The sequence below is a fragment of the Mesitornis unicolor genome, unplaced genomic scaffold (genome assembly GCF_000695765.1).
Source record: "Mesitornis unicolor isolate BGI_N332 unplaced genomic scaffold, ASM69576v1 scaffold14168, whole genome shotgun sequence".
In the NCBI taxonomy this organism is placed as follows: domain Eukaryota; kingdom Metazoa; phylum Chordata; class Aves; order Mesitornithiformes; family Mesitornithidae; genus Mesitornis; species Mesitornis unicolor.
In genome coordinates, this window is record NW_010201239.1 from 1 (window position 1) to 15,221 (window position 15,221).

The 15,221-nt window shown below is 41.8% G+C and overlaps 1 protein-coding gene across 3 annotated transcripts in view; it reads left to right on the plus strand.

Annotated features, from left to right (window-relative positions):
• Positions 1–58: 58 nt before the first annotated feature.
• The window catches only part of MAEA (macrophage erythroblast attacher), a 47,716-nt gene continuing 32,553 nt past the window's right edge, over positions 59–15,221 (plus strand). For all 3 annotated transcript variants that reach the window (XM_010190008.1, XM_010190009.1, XM_010190010.1), the window contains exon 1: positions 59–127. In XM_010190008.1, the coding sequence (XP_010188310.1) occupies positions 59–127 (69 nt within the window). The remainder of the gene's footprint in view (positions 128–15,221) is intronic.

A 15,221-nucleotide genomic window follows, 5' to 3' on the forward strand; every position in this document is an offset into this window, starting at 1 on the left:
TCCCACCGCTCCGGGCTGGGGGAGGAGGAGCAGGGAGGAGGTTGGTGCCTAATCCAAGATGGCGGTGCAGGAATCAGCTGCTCAGCTCTCAATGACTTTGAAGGTGCAGGAGTATCCCACTCTCAAGGTGGGTGCCGAGCCTTCTACTCCTCCTCCGGCACGCAGGAGAGGGGTAAAGCCGTTAGCGTCCCGCTGGAGCAGCGCTGAGGGCGAGATAAGAGCTTGACGAGCCGGGCGCCCCGTCCCCCCTTCCTTCCCGCTCCCCGCCTCAGGAGCCCCTGGGACCCGAGGGCTGCGGGGTGTGGGGTGGGAGGGATTCCCACCACACAGTTGATCGCCCGTCCCCGTTTTCCTCCGCTTGACGTCTCGGTTAACGCCGCTAGAGCTTCTCCTCTTCCCCTCCCCCTCTGCTGAGGGTGAGGGACGTGCCTGGAATATGCTGCTCTCCCCGGGTGCCTCCGTGCCCCGAGGTGAAGGGGGAGGCCCCCGAGACACAAAAAGGGTCGTTGAGAGCTGGAGGAGCCGCCTGAGGAGGGAGAGGAGAAGTCAGGTCCTTGTGGCAAGGCGAAGCGGTGGTCATAGGGGTGATGTGAGGCGGGGGAGAGGGCTCGGACGGAGCCAGGCTGGGGGAGACGGTTTAGGGGCGTATGGATGGTGGCTCAGGAAGACCGAGGGTGGCTTTAAACGCTCATGCCAGATGATCAGCTGAATCGACGTGGCGTTGTTAGGAGACGTGTTAAAGGGGAGGGAGTGGAGGTGGTGGTAGAATATGGTTCCCTGGCTTCTTGGTCCCCCGAAGATGGAGATGAGCTTCAAATGTGAAAAGGAACAGACGTACAGGGAGAAGCTGGAGGCCTGTAGAGGTGAATAGGCAGAATACTTAGATTGGGTACAAGCACAGTGCTGGTTAAGGTACTGAGCCTGTGTGAAGGATGGTTTTTTTCCCAAGGCTGCATAGCTGGTCTTTGGTTTTAACTAGGTATTGTAAAGCAAATGAAGGAGTGAGCGTTAAGGTCATTGCCTCACAGAACTGTTGAACTGTAAGGATGATGCTTATAGGAATCAATGGAAACCTTTGTTTGAAGTCGTCTTGTATATACAGTAGGTCTACCACATTAATAGCAGTAACTGTGGGAGGGAGCTAGCAGAAGGATCTCTGTTGCAAAATGCATATTGAAACGTCTCTCGTGTCAGTGTATCGACATTTTTTCATCTATAGAAGGTGTTTATGTGAAGTGAACTTTGTTGTGCTGAGAATATGCAGCGCTTTCACACACCGAGTACTGGCTGCTCTTTGCAGTGTTTGTTTTGCAGGCTTTCTAGCCGTGTTCTTGTGCATGTCCTCCTTCTCCGCTCTGCTGGCTTCGTTCTACTTAGTTCCAAGAAGCAGAAGGACAAAGTGTTGATTCCCACTTTACATACGAAGGCTTCTTTCTGTCATCGTGAAGTACTTTAAAGCTGACAGCATCAGGCTTTAATTTTAAAATAGCTGTAAAGAGTGCTCTAGCACTTTCCACAGCCAGAACAGTGTGAAGGCATTTAAAGTTAAGCTCATTTTAAGACTGCGTTTTAGATGAATTCCAGTTGTTATCACAGCTTTGCTTGTTACATTCCTGAAAAATTACTGGCAGTGAGGATCAGTGAGTTCTTGTTTTGCTGCTTGTGTCTTAAGATGAATTGTCAAAGTGCCAGCCATTTAAAAGGTAGATAATATTTTGGACTAATTCTCTTATTTCCACAAGCATTCTTTATCCCTGAAAAAAATCTTAACAAAAATATACATAAGAGAATGGAATGTTGTTTGTAAAGTTGGGAAGCTAAATAGTGAGAGGGTGAGACACCCTTGCACTGAAATCCTTTCTTTCCAGCAAAGGTGATGTTTATTGATTCTTCCCAGCACCCATTCAAATTCTGGGTTGTTCCTGTGATCTTTAATAGCGTTTTTCTTTGTTTAACAAACCTGCCAGAACAGTGTCTGCTCAAATCTTCTGAATGTATCCTCTTAAATGTTCCTAACTGTGAGTCATATATCAAAACATTTTAGTGGTGAGGGTGAAAAAGCAGCAGGGAGAAATGCACAATAAGGCTGAAGTCTGCTAAATTTAAGTTGATATAAAATCCCATTTTGTTCATTAGGGAGCAGGTGCTCACAAGCTTCTCTGGGACTGAGCCCCGTGAATTTTTATGTCCAGTTTATTCAAACACACTGAAGTGAATGCATGTATTTGGGTTTTTTTACCTTTGTCTGTTAACATAGTAGCTCAGATATTTCTCTTGGACCTCTGGACACTCGTGATTTTCCCTGATGTGAGTAAAATATAAAAGATTGTAGACTTGTATTTATATCCTTCCTGTTTCCTCCCTCTGGCTTCCTCATGCCAACATTGCTAGATAATAGTTGTGTAATAGCTCTACATTTACAGTATGTTCCACAGGGCGCCTTTCATGTGAAAGAGTGCTTAAAACTGCAGAGGGACATCCCTTTTCCATAGCTGAATCGTGGTTGCTGCAGGAGTGGAAATGCTTCAGCCATTCTTCAACAGTTCAGCTCAGGGGAGGTAAATAGAGCTCTTCAGCTGAATCTAGGAAAGCTATTGAAGTGTACAAAATAATACTTGAATATTCCCCCCCACTCCAGTCCCTTCTCAAGGACGAAAAGGTTGCCAGCTATTCTTCCTCCAAAGTGCTGTGAATATTTTTTTTGTTTTAAAAAAAGCCTACTGATAGAGAATTATGCAAGTCTCGTCTGAGAGCATGTAACGTGAAAGCTGGCAGTTTAAAAATGAATGAATGCGAACATTGTTATCGTAGTTCTTTGCCGAAACACTAATAAACAAGTGATGACAGGAAGCGAGATAATGCATCCGTCTCTTTGCAAGTGTGAATAATTATTAAACAGAATTAACAAGCTATATGAAGTAAGACCCCAAAACTAGAAGGTGGAAGAACTGAAAGCAGGGATGATCACTTGTGGAAATGTTCTTATCTGGGCTGTTCATTGGCAAGAGTTTAGGGCTAGCTGGGCTGCAACTGCTTCCAAAAAGCTGATGAAAAGGAGAGCTGCGGAGACACCGAATACTCGAGCACCTTCTCAGAGCTGCTGTTTGGCTTCTTTTGTTGGCAGCTGTGGCAGGGGAAATACTGGCAGCAGCTTTAATAAGATTTCAGTACTCATGGAAATACAATGTTTGCCTGCATGCTGAAGAGGGGAATAGATAGGAGGATGGATTTTAAGAAGCGTACATCCTGAGCACACAGAACGCTGAGTAGCTGAGGGTAGAAAGAGCCTCTGGAGACAGCCCAGTCCAGTAGCCTCCCCTCAAAGCAGGGTCAGCTGGAACAGGTTGTTCAGGACCATGTCCAGGCTGTTCTTCGTTATCTCCACGATGGAGACAGCAGCCTCTCTAGGCAGACCTGTTCCAGTGTTCGACTGCTGTTACAGTACTAAAAAAAATAACCTTTTGTTGACATGGCATCTTCTGTATCTCAGTTTGTGCCCACTGCTTATTGTCCTTTTACTGGGCACCGCTGAGAGCACTCTAGCTCCATCTTTTCTCCCCTCACTGGGTGTTTATACACACTGATAAGACTTCCCACGAGCCTTTTATTCTCAAGGCTGAAAAATCCCATCTCTCTCAGCCTCTCTTCATAACTCAGCTGCTCTAATATGTTAGTAATATCTGTGGCCTTCTACTGCATTTGCTCCAGTTTGTCTATGTCTCTTGTACCGGAGGCCCAGAACTGGACACAGCACTCTGGATGGCTCTAACTCATGCTGAGTAGAGGGGAAGGATCACCTTCCTTGACCTGCTGCCAGTGTTCTTCCTAATGCAGCCCAGGGTGGTGTTGGCCTCCTTTTCTGCCAGGGCACCTTGCTGTCTCAGGGGTAACTTGTCCACCAGGACCCCCAGGCCATATTCTGGGAAGCTGCTTTCCAAGCTGCCAGTCTCCAGCAGGTACCGGTGCATGTGGTCATTCCTTCCCAGGTGTAGCTCTTTCTCTTAGTTGAACTTCATGAGTTTCTTGTTTGCCCATTTCTCCAGCCTGTTCCCTGTGAATGGCAACACAGCCGTCTGGCGTGTTAACAACTCCTCCCCGTTGTGTATCATCTGCAAACTTTGGAGGTGCACTCTGACCCGTCATCTGGGTCACTGGTGAAGATGTCAGATAGTTCAGGTCAGCTTTTCCCACTGAAGCAGAAAAGGTGCAAGATTCCTTTATTGCATAATTGGTTGCACTGCTTTATTTTTGCCGCTCTTTATGATCTTCACTATAAGTTGGTTTTGAACATAGCTTTGTACTTTGAAATCATGAGCCACACAGTACTTTTGACAAAAACTTTGAACGTATGTAGCAGCAAAACTTGTGCAGTAAAAGTGGTTCAGGAGGAGGTTGAGGAGGACAGAACTAACAGAACTTGTAACATCTAATGTACCAAAAAAAGTGTATATATGGTACTTGTAGGTTGTTACCTGATTTGTGAAGTGCTTTTCAAGTAGAAGGGTGAATAAGCTGAACGTGGATATTGGTAACTGTCAGCTCTGTACTGTGTGAACGCTCACCTCTCACGCTAAATCCATCTTCCCACTGGGTGTTCTGACTCACCCAGTGTGCATTGAGTGACCACACCAAGCATTCGTGTGTTGCTGAATAGTGCACTTCCCGTTTTGACACATCCTGGGCGCACATCAGCAGACAAGTGTGCCACCTCTTGTGCTGCTGCTGCTGTTCTGTGTGCTGCTGTGTGTTAAGAAAAATCTGATACTGTGGGACTTCAGCTGCCTTCCAATGTGAAACTTCTGAAGTAGGAATTGGCTCCTGTGGGGACCTTTCCACCTTGCCTGCTCCCTATAAACCACATTTTCATGAAGCAAACAGTGTGACCATGAGCTCGAGATGTTGCTTGATTATCAGTACTCCATTGTGCCTGTAGCAAAATACTTGAAGAAAAATGCTCTCAAACATTTTACAGAAGACCTCCTGTTAGTATCTTCATGCTTATCTGATGTCGCAATTCACAGTTGCAGCACACTTGATTTGTTGTGTTTTCACAGGACAGTGCCCTGTGATTTTGTGAGTTCAGTTTGTGTATGTTTTCTGGTACAGAAATAATATGTTTATATGATAGCTAACATGTTGGGGACTTTAAATGTTGACATAAAGCAAGAATATCTGTGAAATCTTTGATTCTTTGCATAGTGAATGCTTTTCAAGAGCTGGTAAACAGGAGCAAAGATAAGCTTCAAACGTTTGCTAGATAATAGGAGGAAAAATCTTCATAACTTACTATGGTAGGAGCGGAGCTTTTACTGGATGTCATGGAGCATCCAGTGTCAATTTTTATTCTTAAACCTCTTCCTATACTCTCTCAATTCAGTAGTTCCTGTATTAATCGGCATCATAGTGTACCTTTTGATGCTGTTTGGCCCAGCCGTTTAGGAAAGTGCTGTTTTAGCAGATGGGCTCTAAGGGCATGGTGGCAAAATCCATCAGTCCTTAAAAAAACGTAAGAAACTTGGCCTCCCATATCTTGCAGCTTGAAGACACACTATATAGGAAGTATTTGCTAGCCCAGAATGTGAAATATGCTGTATTACTTGATTACTTAGAGCATTTTCTTCCTTATGAAGCAAATTTTTGTTAGGATATCTTTATTATGATTGTCAGTAATGGAACTGCTTTGCAACCTACTATAGATTCAACTCAGCTTTTTTTGAGCGCTCTGTGGATAACCTTGAGTTGTAAACTAAGGAGAATTAAAGTAAAACAGTTAATATATTGAGTATAACTTCGGTCATTTGTATGTTCTGATATAGGTCTGCTGAATCAATAATCCTTAATTATTTGTCTTGGTAGAAATGCTGTCACTGCAGCTGGAGTAGGTTATTTTGGGAGCAGTCTGATTGGAAATGGGATCTCTAGCCTAAAGGCTGCAGCCGGTATCATGGTGTTTTGACTGTGCAAACACACAGGAGGATGACAGCCTCTTTCATCTGAAAAGGTGATACTGTGGTTAAAACGAAGAAATACTGAGAAAAAAAGGAAGGATCGAAACAAGTGAAGGGACTTGCGCTGGACACAAACCTGCTGCGTGACCTCAGCGTAGCAACTTGGCCACTTCTTTGGCCAGGAAGGAATGCTTTGGTTTTTGGTAGTATTCAAATATTTCTGCTAAAAGGAGGAAAGCAAAGAAATTTCTCTTGAGGCATGAGCCCCAGGTGCTGCTATAAACTCGTGCAGTGAAAATGAGTGGTCTGTGATGTCCCTGGTGTGGCTCTAGGCAGGACTCTAAAATGGCTGTCGATTTGCTTGCATAAGGATGCAAGACAGTTTTATATAACTGTAAAATGGCTTTGGAAAGCACTTGATTTTGTGGTTGGAAGCCTCGTTCAAAAGTTCATGATGTATTCAGTAATAAGTTACTAGCAGTTTGTGCGAAAGGATAATATTTGAAGGATTATAATCGCTCCTGTTGAGCGAGTACGTATGTAGCAGATGGATAGGCCAGGAATTTTGCTGCTTGTTCTCTCCTGTATTGAAGTAGCCGCTTTGAATATTCTAACGATACCGTCTTTGTCGGCAGTAGCTGCTCTAGAATATTGCGGTACTGTCTTCCCGAGTGGTAAAACTGACATGTTTTTAAGTAAGGAAAAGTACTAGGCTTTACACTTCAAAAACATGGAAACTCTTTTGAAAAAGAGCTATTTAAAAAAAAAAAGTCCAAATGATCTGCGTTTAGGCTTATGAAGTTATCTTGTCTGTTTTGATCTGTGTCTCTTCCAGAGTTTATTTAAATGCTTGTACCTAATTAAGCCTAAATCTAGCCATTATTCTAAGCCTCTTGTTCCTGAAATACACTGCTACTTTCTTTTAACTTTCTTTTCCTTTTCTGATTTTGCCTAGAGCAAGGAAAAAATTACTATTTCAATGAACTGGTGTGAGCTGCACATCAGAAGAATTCATTCTGTGGATAAGTGGTGATATAATTTACATTTTGGATCAGTTCAGTGACAAATAAAGATGTTGACTCAGCTCTGAAATAATGCAAGAGCTATAGAAGAAGAAATAAAATTATAAAAATACATAATTTCAGTAATTCTGCGTGGAAATGCTGAATTGTTATTGGTTTACAGGAAAATTTGCAGTAGTTTATTGTACCCTGCCTTATTTTTCACATGGTCTCATGTATAGTAGATGTCCTCTACTTTTCTGTTTTGTTGAAGGTGAGCATGGGGATCTAATTTCGTCTCAAGGAAACAGCTTAATTCTCAGAGATGTTTCTTGCTGGGTTTGCTTTTTCTCTTGACACTGTTTGTTTACAAAAACAACTTGGGAGATGCTTAATCTTTGTTCTGTATTCTTACACTTCATCTTTCCTCTTGCTTAAGGAAGAGCTCACTGGCTTGGCTTCTGTTTTTTTGAAAGCCAGTTTCGTCGCTGCACTTCTCACTTTCTTTTCTGTACCTTTCTGTGGCTAGGCTTAATTCCATGTAAGAGTGCAATATATGGCATTTGAAAAAGCTTATTTGTACCTCAAAGTCTTCAACTGAATTCTCTCAGAGACCTATAGATTCATACAAATCTCTGATGCTTTGCAGGTGTTATAAGCTAACACAATTGAGGAGAGGAAACACATCATTTTTCTGACCCTTGAAAGGAGAGCGTAGTTCTGTAATGGTTCCCCCCACCTAATCTGGTAGGACTCTTGTTTTATTTTTCTTAACTTTTTTTTTCTTCCTCCTGGTTATGTGACTCTGTGTAGCTGAAGACATTTTTAAAATCCATTTCAAGTTGCCTCCTGCCCATGATTCAGTTCATTTGAAAAGACACACATTGTAAGGTTTTATGTTTAAAAGATTCTGTACTTTATGTGGCATTTCACCTGGGAGACTGTAACGTTAAAGAAGGTTGGTTCACACTGACATCAGTAAAGTCAGGACACGTGGTTAAAACCTCCCTGCGTATGAGCTGTGACTGCTGTCCAGTTAGACCTGATTAACTCCTTTCTCCCAGTTACGGGAGGAAGTCAGGTGTTCTTTCACAGAGTTGCTAACCTATGGAAAAGATGCTTATTTGTGTTGTCTGTGCTGTTTTCTGTGAAAATCATTTTTTAGGAAAGAAATCTTTGAAAATTTTTGTGAACAGGAGGCTGGGGCATGACTAATGACTTTATTTTCGCCATCAAATAATTCTTCCTTCAATTGTGATGACTTTTTTGAAGTATTACTCTTGCTCTATAATTTCCAGCCGCCAAATGGTAGCTATACAATCTGGCTTTTATTTTCTATTTCTTTCCGCTACATCTGAACTGGTTTCCTATATGCAGTCACTGGAGGGTAGAAACTGTTTTTGATTAATGTTGTAGCTTTAGTTTCCATTTTTATTTGGAATTCTTTAGGCTTGAATTTGCATAAGTAAAGAAGGAGTCTAGCCCATGTTGTGGGATGTGGCCAGGTTAGTTTGAGATCTGGTATGCTAAAGGCCTAGCATAAGGCTAAAGACTTGTGGGAGGATAAAGGCCTACATTTTTCACAAAATTTTCATTATGAAGGAAACATGTGCAATTCAATCTTTCAGTGTTGCTGTGTATCAGTTAGGAAGACTTACAGGCAGCATCAGGCTGGTATTTGAAGTTTCATGCAGTAGCAATTACACTTTGGCCTAACATCCTATACCTCTGAAGAAATAGAAATGCGGGACGTAACACTTTATTTATAAACTACTTTGGCACAGGAAAAGTCCCTTTCTCCTGTGTCCAGTTGTCCCCTTAATTCTCTGGAAATTCTCTGATAAATGCTGGTAAAAGCGTTTTTCCTGAAGTAGCCCAAGGATTGTTTTGGGCAGCTGTGGAAGAAAGACAAAGTAGAAGACTTTGTTGTAGTGCTTCTACTTTAAGTAAAATTTTAGTGAAATTCTTAATATATGTACTTGACTTTTCCCTGCCAACCAGTGGCTTGTTTATGCAGAAGTACTGTTCTTACTTACCAAGTACAGAATAATGTACGTCAGTTAATGTGACCTTTAAAAAAAGGAAAGTTATGCCATGCAAAGATTTGACTTCTAAGTAAAAAAAAAAATAGGTGGTGGATTTAATTGATGGTTTATTTGTATTACTGAATGGTTTTTGGAAATATCCTTTACCAGAAACTCTTGAAAGAAAGAAACTGTAAGTCCTTATGTGGATAGGTAACTGGGCAAGTTAAGAAATGAACATCAAGAGGTAAGAGGCAACCCCTGTAATGGATGAAGTTTAGTGATGGGGTTCTGCTGGCATCTCTGCCCCAAGTGCTGATATTGAGGTGTTTGAACAGCCTGGCAGAGAGCAAGTGCTGAGACGATCCAGTTTCCTTGATGGTGCTCAGGTGATTGAGATATTGCAGATACAACCCCAGTGTGAAGTATTAGAGACTGAAAGGGTATTAAAACAGATGAAATTAAGTATAAGAAAGTGCAGTGTGACACTTCTGGGTATGGTGGAAAGGAAAACAATCCTAATCTTATAAGTAATAACTGAGTTAGAAATTATCATCATTGCTCATTGGTGTTGTAGTGAATGCTTTCTGGGAATGATCAGGTTAATGTTAAGGAACTTAGGATAAAAGTGTTGGGAAAGAGAAGAATGGAGAACCTCATTATGTAGAAATGAAAAGCCGTGGTTTCTCCTTCTCTCAAGTAGTTCTCTCATGAGTTACTCTTACTTTCTCCCTTCCCTCATCCTGAAAAAGGATGTAGCAGAGCTGGAAAATGTCTATAGCAGGGCAAGAATGATTAGAGATAAGTAATGGCTGTCTTCAAAGAATGGTTTAGAAAGAGCCTCTTCAATCTCAGGAGATGTAAGAGACAGAGAAAAGAGTGAATGTTCCCTTTTTTCTTCCAAAACAAGAACTATAAGGTTTCAAATTAGGCTAGCAGTTGTCAAGTCAAAACCAAGGAGTGTTTCTTCACTCGATGCGTGAGGCTGTGAAATGTCTGACCACAGGATGTTGCAGTGTTGAAATTCTGCAAGTCAACAACAACCAGCAGAATTTATGGATAAGGAACACTCTGTGGTGTTTCTGCTATAAAACTTTCACTGCCACGGGAGTGTTCCTGAGCCATGTTCAACCTGCTGCCCATCAGAACCTCCACATCTTTTTCTGCAGCAGTGGTCCTAGCCAGTTGTTCCACAGACTGTGCTAATGGATGGGGTGGTTTTGTGCCAGATGCAGCACTCTGGTTTTTGCCTTGATTGCATTTCATAAAGTTCTTGGTGTGTTTCTCCAGCTTGTCCTTGTCAATGGCAGCTCTGCCATGCAGCGTTGTCAGGCACTGCACCAGTTTGTTGTCCTCTGTGAGCTTTCTGATTGTGTATTCTGTCCGTAGGGCAGATGATTGAAGAAGACACACATGTTAGAGCTGGTAACATTTCTCAGGAGTCAGCCAATACCTGTAGTTGTCTACTAGGTAGCTTTTGAACCACTGACTGTTCTTCTTTGAGCTGTCCAGTCAGTCCCTAACTTGTGTTGTATTGCAGCCATTCAGTCCATGTCTCCCCAGTTTGCCTACAAGACTGTGGGAGACCATGTCAAAAACGTAACTAAGCTTCGCAGGAAGGACTGCCAGTGTGCTCCTCCCGTTCAGAGGCAGTCATTTCATCACTGACAGCAAGTGGTGTTGATTGCTTTCAGTGCAAACAAGCTTGGTTTGCTTATGGCAAATCTAGGCTGGCTATTCCCAGTCAACTGATTTTTTTTTTTCCGTAACTTTCCCAAGAGCTGAGATGAGGCAGACCAGCCTGTAGCTTCCATGATCTTCCAGCTTCTGTTTTTGCCCTTTTCAGTCATTGAGGACTTACCTTGCTCCCCATGACATTTCAGAAATGATAGCAGCTCTGTAGTGTCAGTGAGCTCCCTCCCTTCTGGTCCCATGTACCTGGATATCTTGAGCTTGCTTTAAACATCACAAGTGAATAGTACCTCAGACTCCAGACTCAGCTGCTCATCCACAACCAGGAAGACTTAGGAGACTTCACCAGTAAGGACAAAGGCATTTAGAACGGATACTTTGTTGCTGGGTCACAGGCTCAGTTGTGTAGATGCTTTTCTTTGTCTTCCTTATGTTGTTCATCTCTCAATAAAGCCCTTGTAATTACAATTGCTTACTAACTTGAACTCAGGTTGAATAAAGTGGATGTATAGGTTGGCTGCAATGGTAGTGAGCGCTGGATTCCTAGCTGTGTCTCAGAATGCTTTGCATCCATCGTGGCTGGAGGACTAGGACACCTCTGCAAAGAAGATCTTGCCACAATTCATATTTCTTTTGTTATCTTGTACTTTCTCCCAAGCAGAGAGCCCTTCAGCAGGGTATGTCTTCACTTTGTTTGGAAGCCCCAGATGCTTAATGCGTGAGTGTCTGTGACTGTCACAGGAGCTGCGCGTGTGCAATGAAGCTAAAACTTTGCTACATTCTCAAGATGCCATTAAGCTGCTCAGTGGAATTCAAGGTACTAAAACCAGCATAAGAAGTCCAGTCTGGTTGTCTGACTCCCACCAACATAAATACCATTGGGGTAGTGAAGCTTTTTAAGCTTTGTTCTCTATAATTAATGAATTTCTTTGAGGAGGAAATTATTTGCATCCTGCTCTCCCTTTTGGTGGTGTTAAGGCTACAGATGGTATGTTCTGATGGGATGTTTTTTTAAAGCAGATTTTCTCTGAGGCTGCAGTGAAAAGCATGGACCGAGGCAAGTGTATTTATCGACAGTCTGCTTCTATATATTCGATTTATGGATGGAGTGCTAAAGTAGGCGCATTGTACGTGGAGTACATGTAGGTGCATTTCGAAAACCTTAAGAAGGAAAACTAAGAATCTCATTAGAAATGTTGATAATATAAAATCCAAAGGTAGATATGCATTGTGGGATCCTGTGTACATGATTAACTGGTTTAACTTGATATTCGACTTTGTGTCTTTATTTTTAGACTGATAGTAAACACTTGGGGAATATATACAGTTTGCTAATGGTCAGGATACAACATATGTAAGCATTTAATACATTTTTTTCTAGCTCTGTGATTTTTTTTCTTAAGATGCATTCGTAAAACTCAAGAAAATGGCATCACTTAGTAAATGAATGACTTACTGAAAAAGCTGTTTTGATGGAAATGTATTTAGTAGATAATGCCACTATATTTAATGGCATTTCAAGTGAAATTTGATGTGGCTTATTAAAAGAAATACTATCTGCAGCCGCACATAGTATTTAGCCACTTTGTGATTTTGGAACTGGTCAGTCTTGCCTTGGTGCCTTATTTGCATTCACGGGCTGGGAGAGGACTGTGTTTGGGCTGAGGGCCAGAGTTGCCATCATAGTTGAGTTCCTAAGTGTAAGCTTAAAAAATGCCTCTGACATTTGTAGCTCTGCTGTTTTCTACTCCTTCCAATCAACTGAGCAACCAAGGTAGAGCTCGCATTGCAGTCCTTCCTCCTCTTCTATCACTTTCAGCTTTTAGAACCAGCAAGATCCTCTCCTGTCTTGTCTCCACAGCCAGAAGTTGCTGCAGCACGTTCTGGGAGAGCACACCTGAGTTTTCTGGCTTTCTAAAACCAGAGTGAACTCCTGAAAGGAAGAAAATGCTTAGATCAGGTTATTCAGTTGTGTCTGCCTCTCCGTTAGCGTTCAGCAGCTGGAAGCAGGCATATGTTACAGTTGCAGAAGCTTCCAGCCAAGCAGAGTTTCCTTCACATCACAGTAGCAAAATTTTTGATTTTTGGAAAAACTTGCATTACTGTAATTTTACCCCTTGTGTGGGCTGTTCCAACTTCAGTCAAATTCCTTTTCAGTAGGTTTGAGTTTGACCTGGTTTAGTACATGCTGAAGCCGAATAATGTGTCTGCAGCAGTGAAAGCTGATGAACAAAAGAAGCAAAATCTGTTTAGTGGCACTGGATTTAAATGTGCTGCCCACTAATATTTTGCATCTCCTTTGTATCCTCTTGTGCGCTCATGGTATGAGCTGACTGAGGTGTGGTTTTTCAAGCTCTGATGAGTAGGACACATTGGTTTTGTGCTTTTACAGAATACATTCTGGTCACTTCTTGCTGCTTTATGTCATTTTTTTTTCAATGTTTAGTAGCTGTTTATCTTTTTTCCTTAAGGTAATGCTTGCCTAGGCTGAGCTCTGTAGGCCACTCTTGTCCTTAAAGAAGAACTCTGTAATCCAGATTTGGCCACAGAGTGGTACTGGCAGTGAAAGTGGAAAGTCTTTAATAGGCCTGTGGCAGTTAATGATAAGTCAATTTTGCAGCCATCTCTTGGTCCAAGAAGTTTGGTGTCCACTGTTTATAACTATGACATCTGAAAATTAAAGTGAACCATAATTAAGGATTTTTAGAGTAACATGTTCCAGTGCATAATTTTGTTACGTTCTCCTTCCATTTCCTTTCATTATTGGAAAAAAAATAAACTGACTGGTACAGTGCCTGAAACTTCTGAAGAGCTCTGTGGTGAGAAGAGCTCTGTGGTACAGCAAACCAGTGCTGGGGAATGGAGCCTTTTGCAGCACAGGAGCTGTGCGGGTAATGAAGAACCAGGGGATCAAGATGCAGGATCTAGATAAGCTGCTGTCTCAGTAAGGAATGTAGTGGTTGCAGTTTCTGAATCTGGGCATTTGTAGAATCTAGTCCTGTAAAGTAAGTGGAAAAACTGTACCTGGATTTAGAAATATTCTCTAAAAACTGCTGGCTCTGTAGTTAGAAGCAAGTGCACATGCAAATTATGACAAACTCTGGTGGTATTTAATGTCAGTTTCAGTTGTGCAAATAATTTCATTGTACCTTGGAAGCAATTTCCCTTGTTATGGTACACTAAATTTATGTTTAGCAATATGTTTATTTGTGTTTACTTTCAGAGTCTATAGTAAAACAGTTCAGTTCCTAGCCTCTTCCACACAGGATATTCAGATCCTTTTTGAGGGAGGAAAAGAAAGGCGGATAAAACAAGATTCAAAGACCTGTTGCACCTAGACACAGTATAAATGATATATAATGATGCCAGCTGAAATTGAAAGTGCAATTGTTCTAAATGTCTTATGAACACAGACTGTGCCAGGAATTTGCACGCTGAAGAGACAGAGCATGGGAAACGGGAAGTGTCACTGCTCTTGTGTGCAGATAAGAAACTAGGGAAAAGGGAGATTGAAGCTAGATTATGTTTCAAACGGACCACATCTGTGTCCAGTTCAACTGACTGCTCAAAATTTAACAAAACCAATTTTTGTAGGCAAACAGATAGCTCAGATCAGTAGTGGCTTCCAGAAGTCTTGACTGATGTAGCTCTTCAGTGTGGTGTGGAAACGTGATTGGCAAAGGACTTGCAGAAATTGAATTCGGTAGATGCAAGTCACTGAAGGAAATACGTTTTTCAAAGAATTACTAAGAAAAGTGCAGGGGAACAAAAGGGATGAAGTTGTCTTAATGCTGCCTGGTGTCAAGTCTTGGAGTTGGAAGCAAGCTTCCGTGTTCAAAAGCAAGAGATATCAGAATAATGATCCCCCCAAAAAACAAGAATTATGGCTATGGAGCTTTAAAGCCTTTTATCTTTTTTTTGTGGGAATAAAGAAAGGAAATAAGATAAGAACTAAAGATGGTTATATAGACAATTAAGTAGGTGTTGAAACCTATTAATTGTGATGCTTTATGTGGTTTGAGTTTTGAGGGGGTGTGGTGCTGGGATTTTAGGGAAAATAATTGTTTTAGCTTGATACTTCCTGTGGTAAATGCTTGTTCTGTCATTTGTTGAGGTCTTAGTTTGAGTTGCCAGAAAGCATTAAATAGATCATTTCAGTCTTTCTGAGAGGAAGAGAAGCCCTTTAAGATCTTATCAAGAGCATCCTTGTGTTATACTTCAACTATAAATAAGGACAACTTATTGTAGGTCATACAAAGTCTTGGGAAGCAAGAACTTTGGCTGATCTTCCTTGCTCTGAACCTGAACTGCTTCTCTGCATCTCTAATTGTCAACAGCAGTGGCTGTCACCTCGCTCCTAATAGAGTCCAAAAGGAGAGGGGACCCTGGGGATGCTTTCTTTGCTTTGCATGCAAATTATTGAAAGGAATAAAATGGAGGCAAGCTTGATATAATTGCTTAGAAGTGATATACTTGGAAGATTTGTAATCAAACTTATACATGCTATGTACCAAACAGAACCCTGATTGGCGTTTCCTGTTTTACCTTTAATGTGT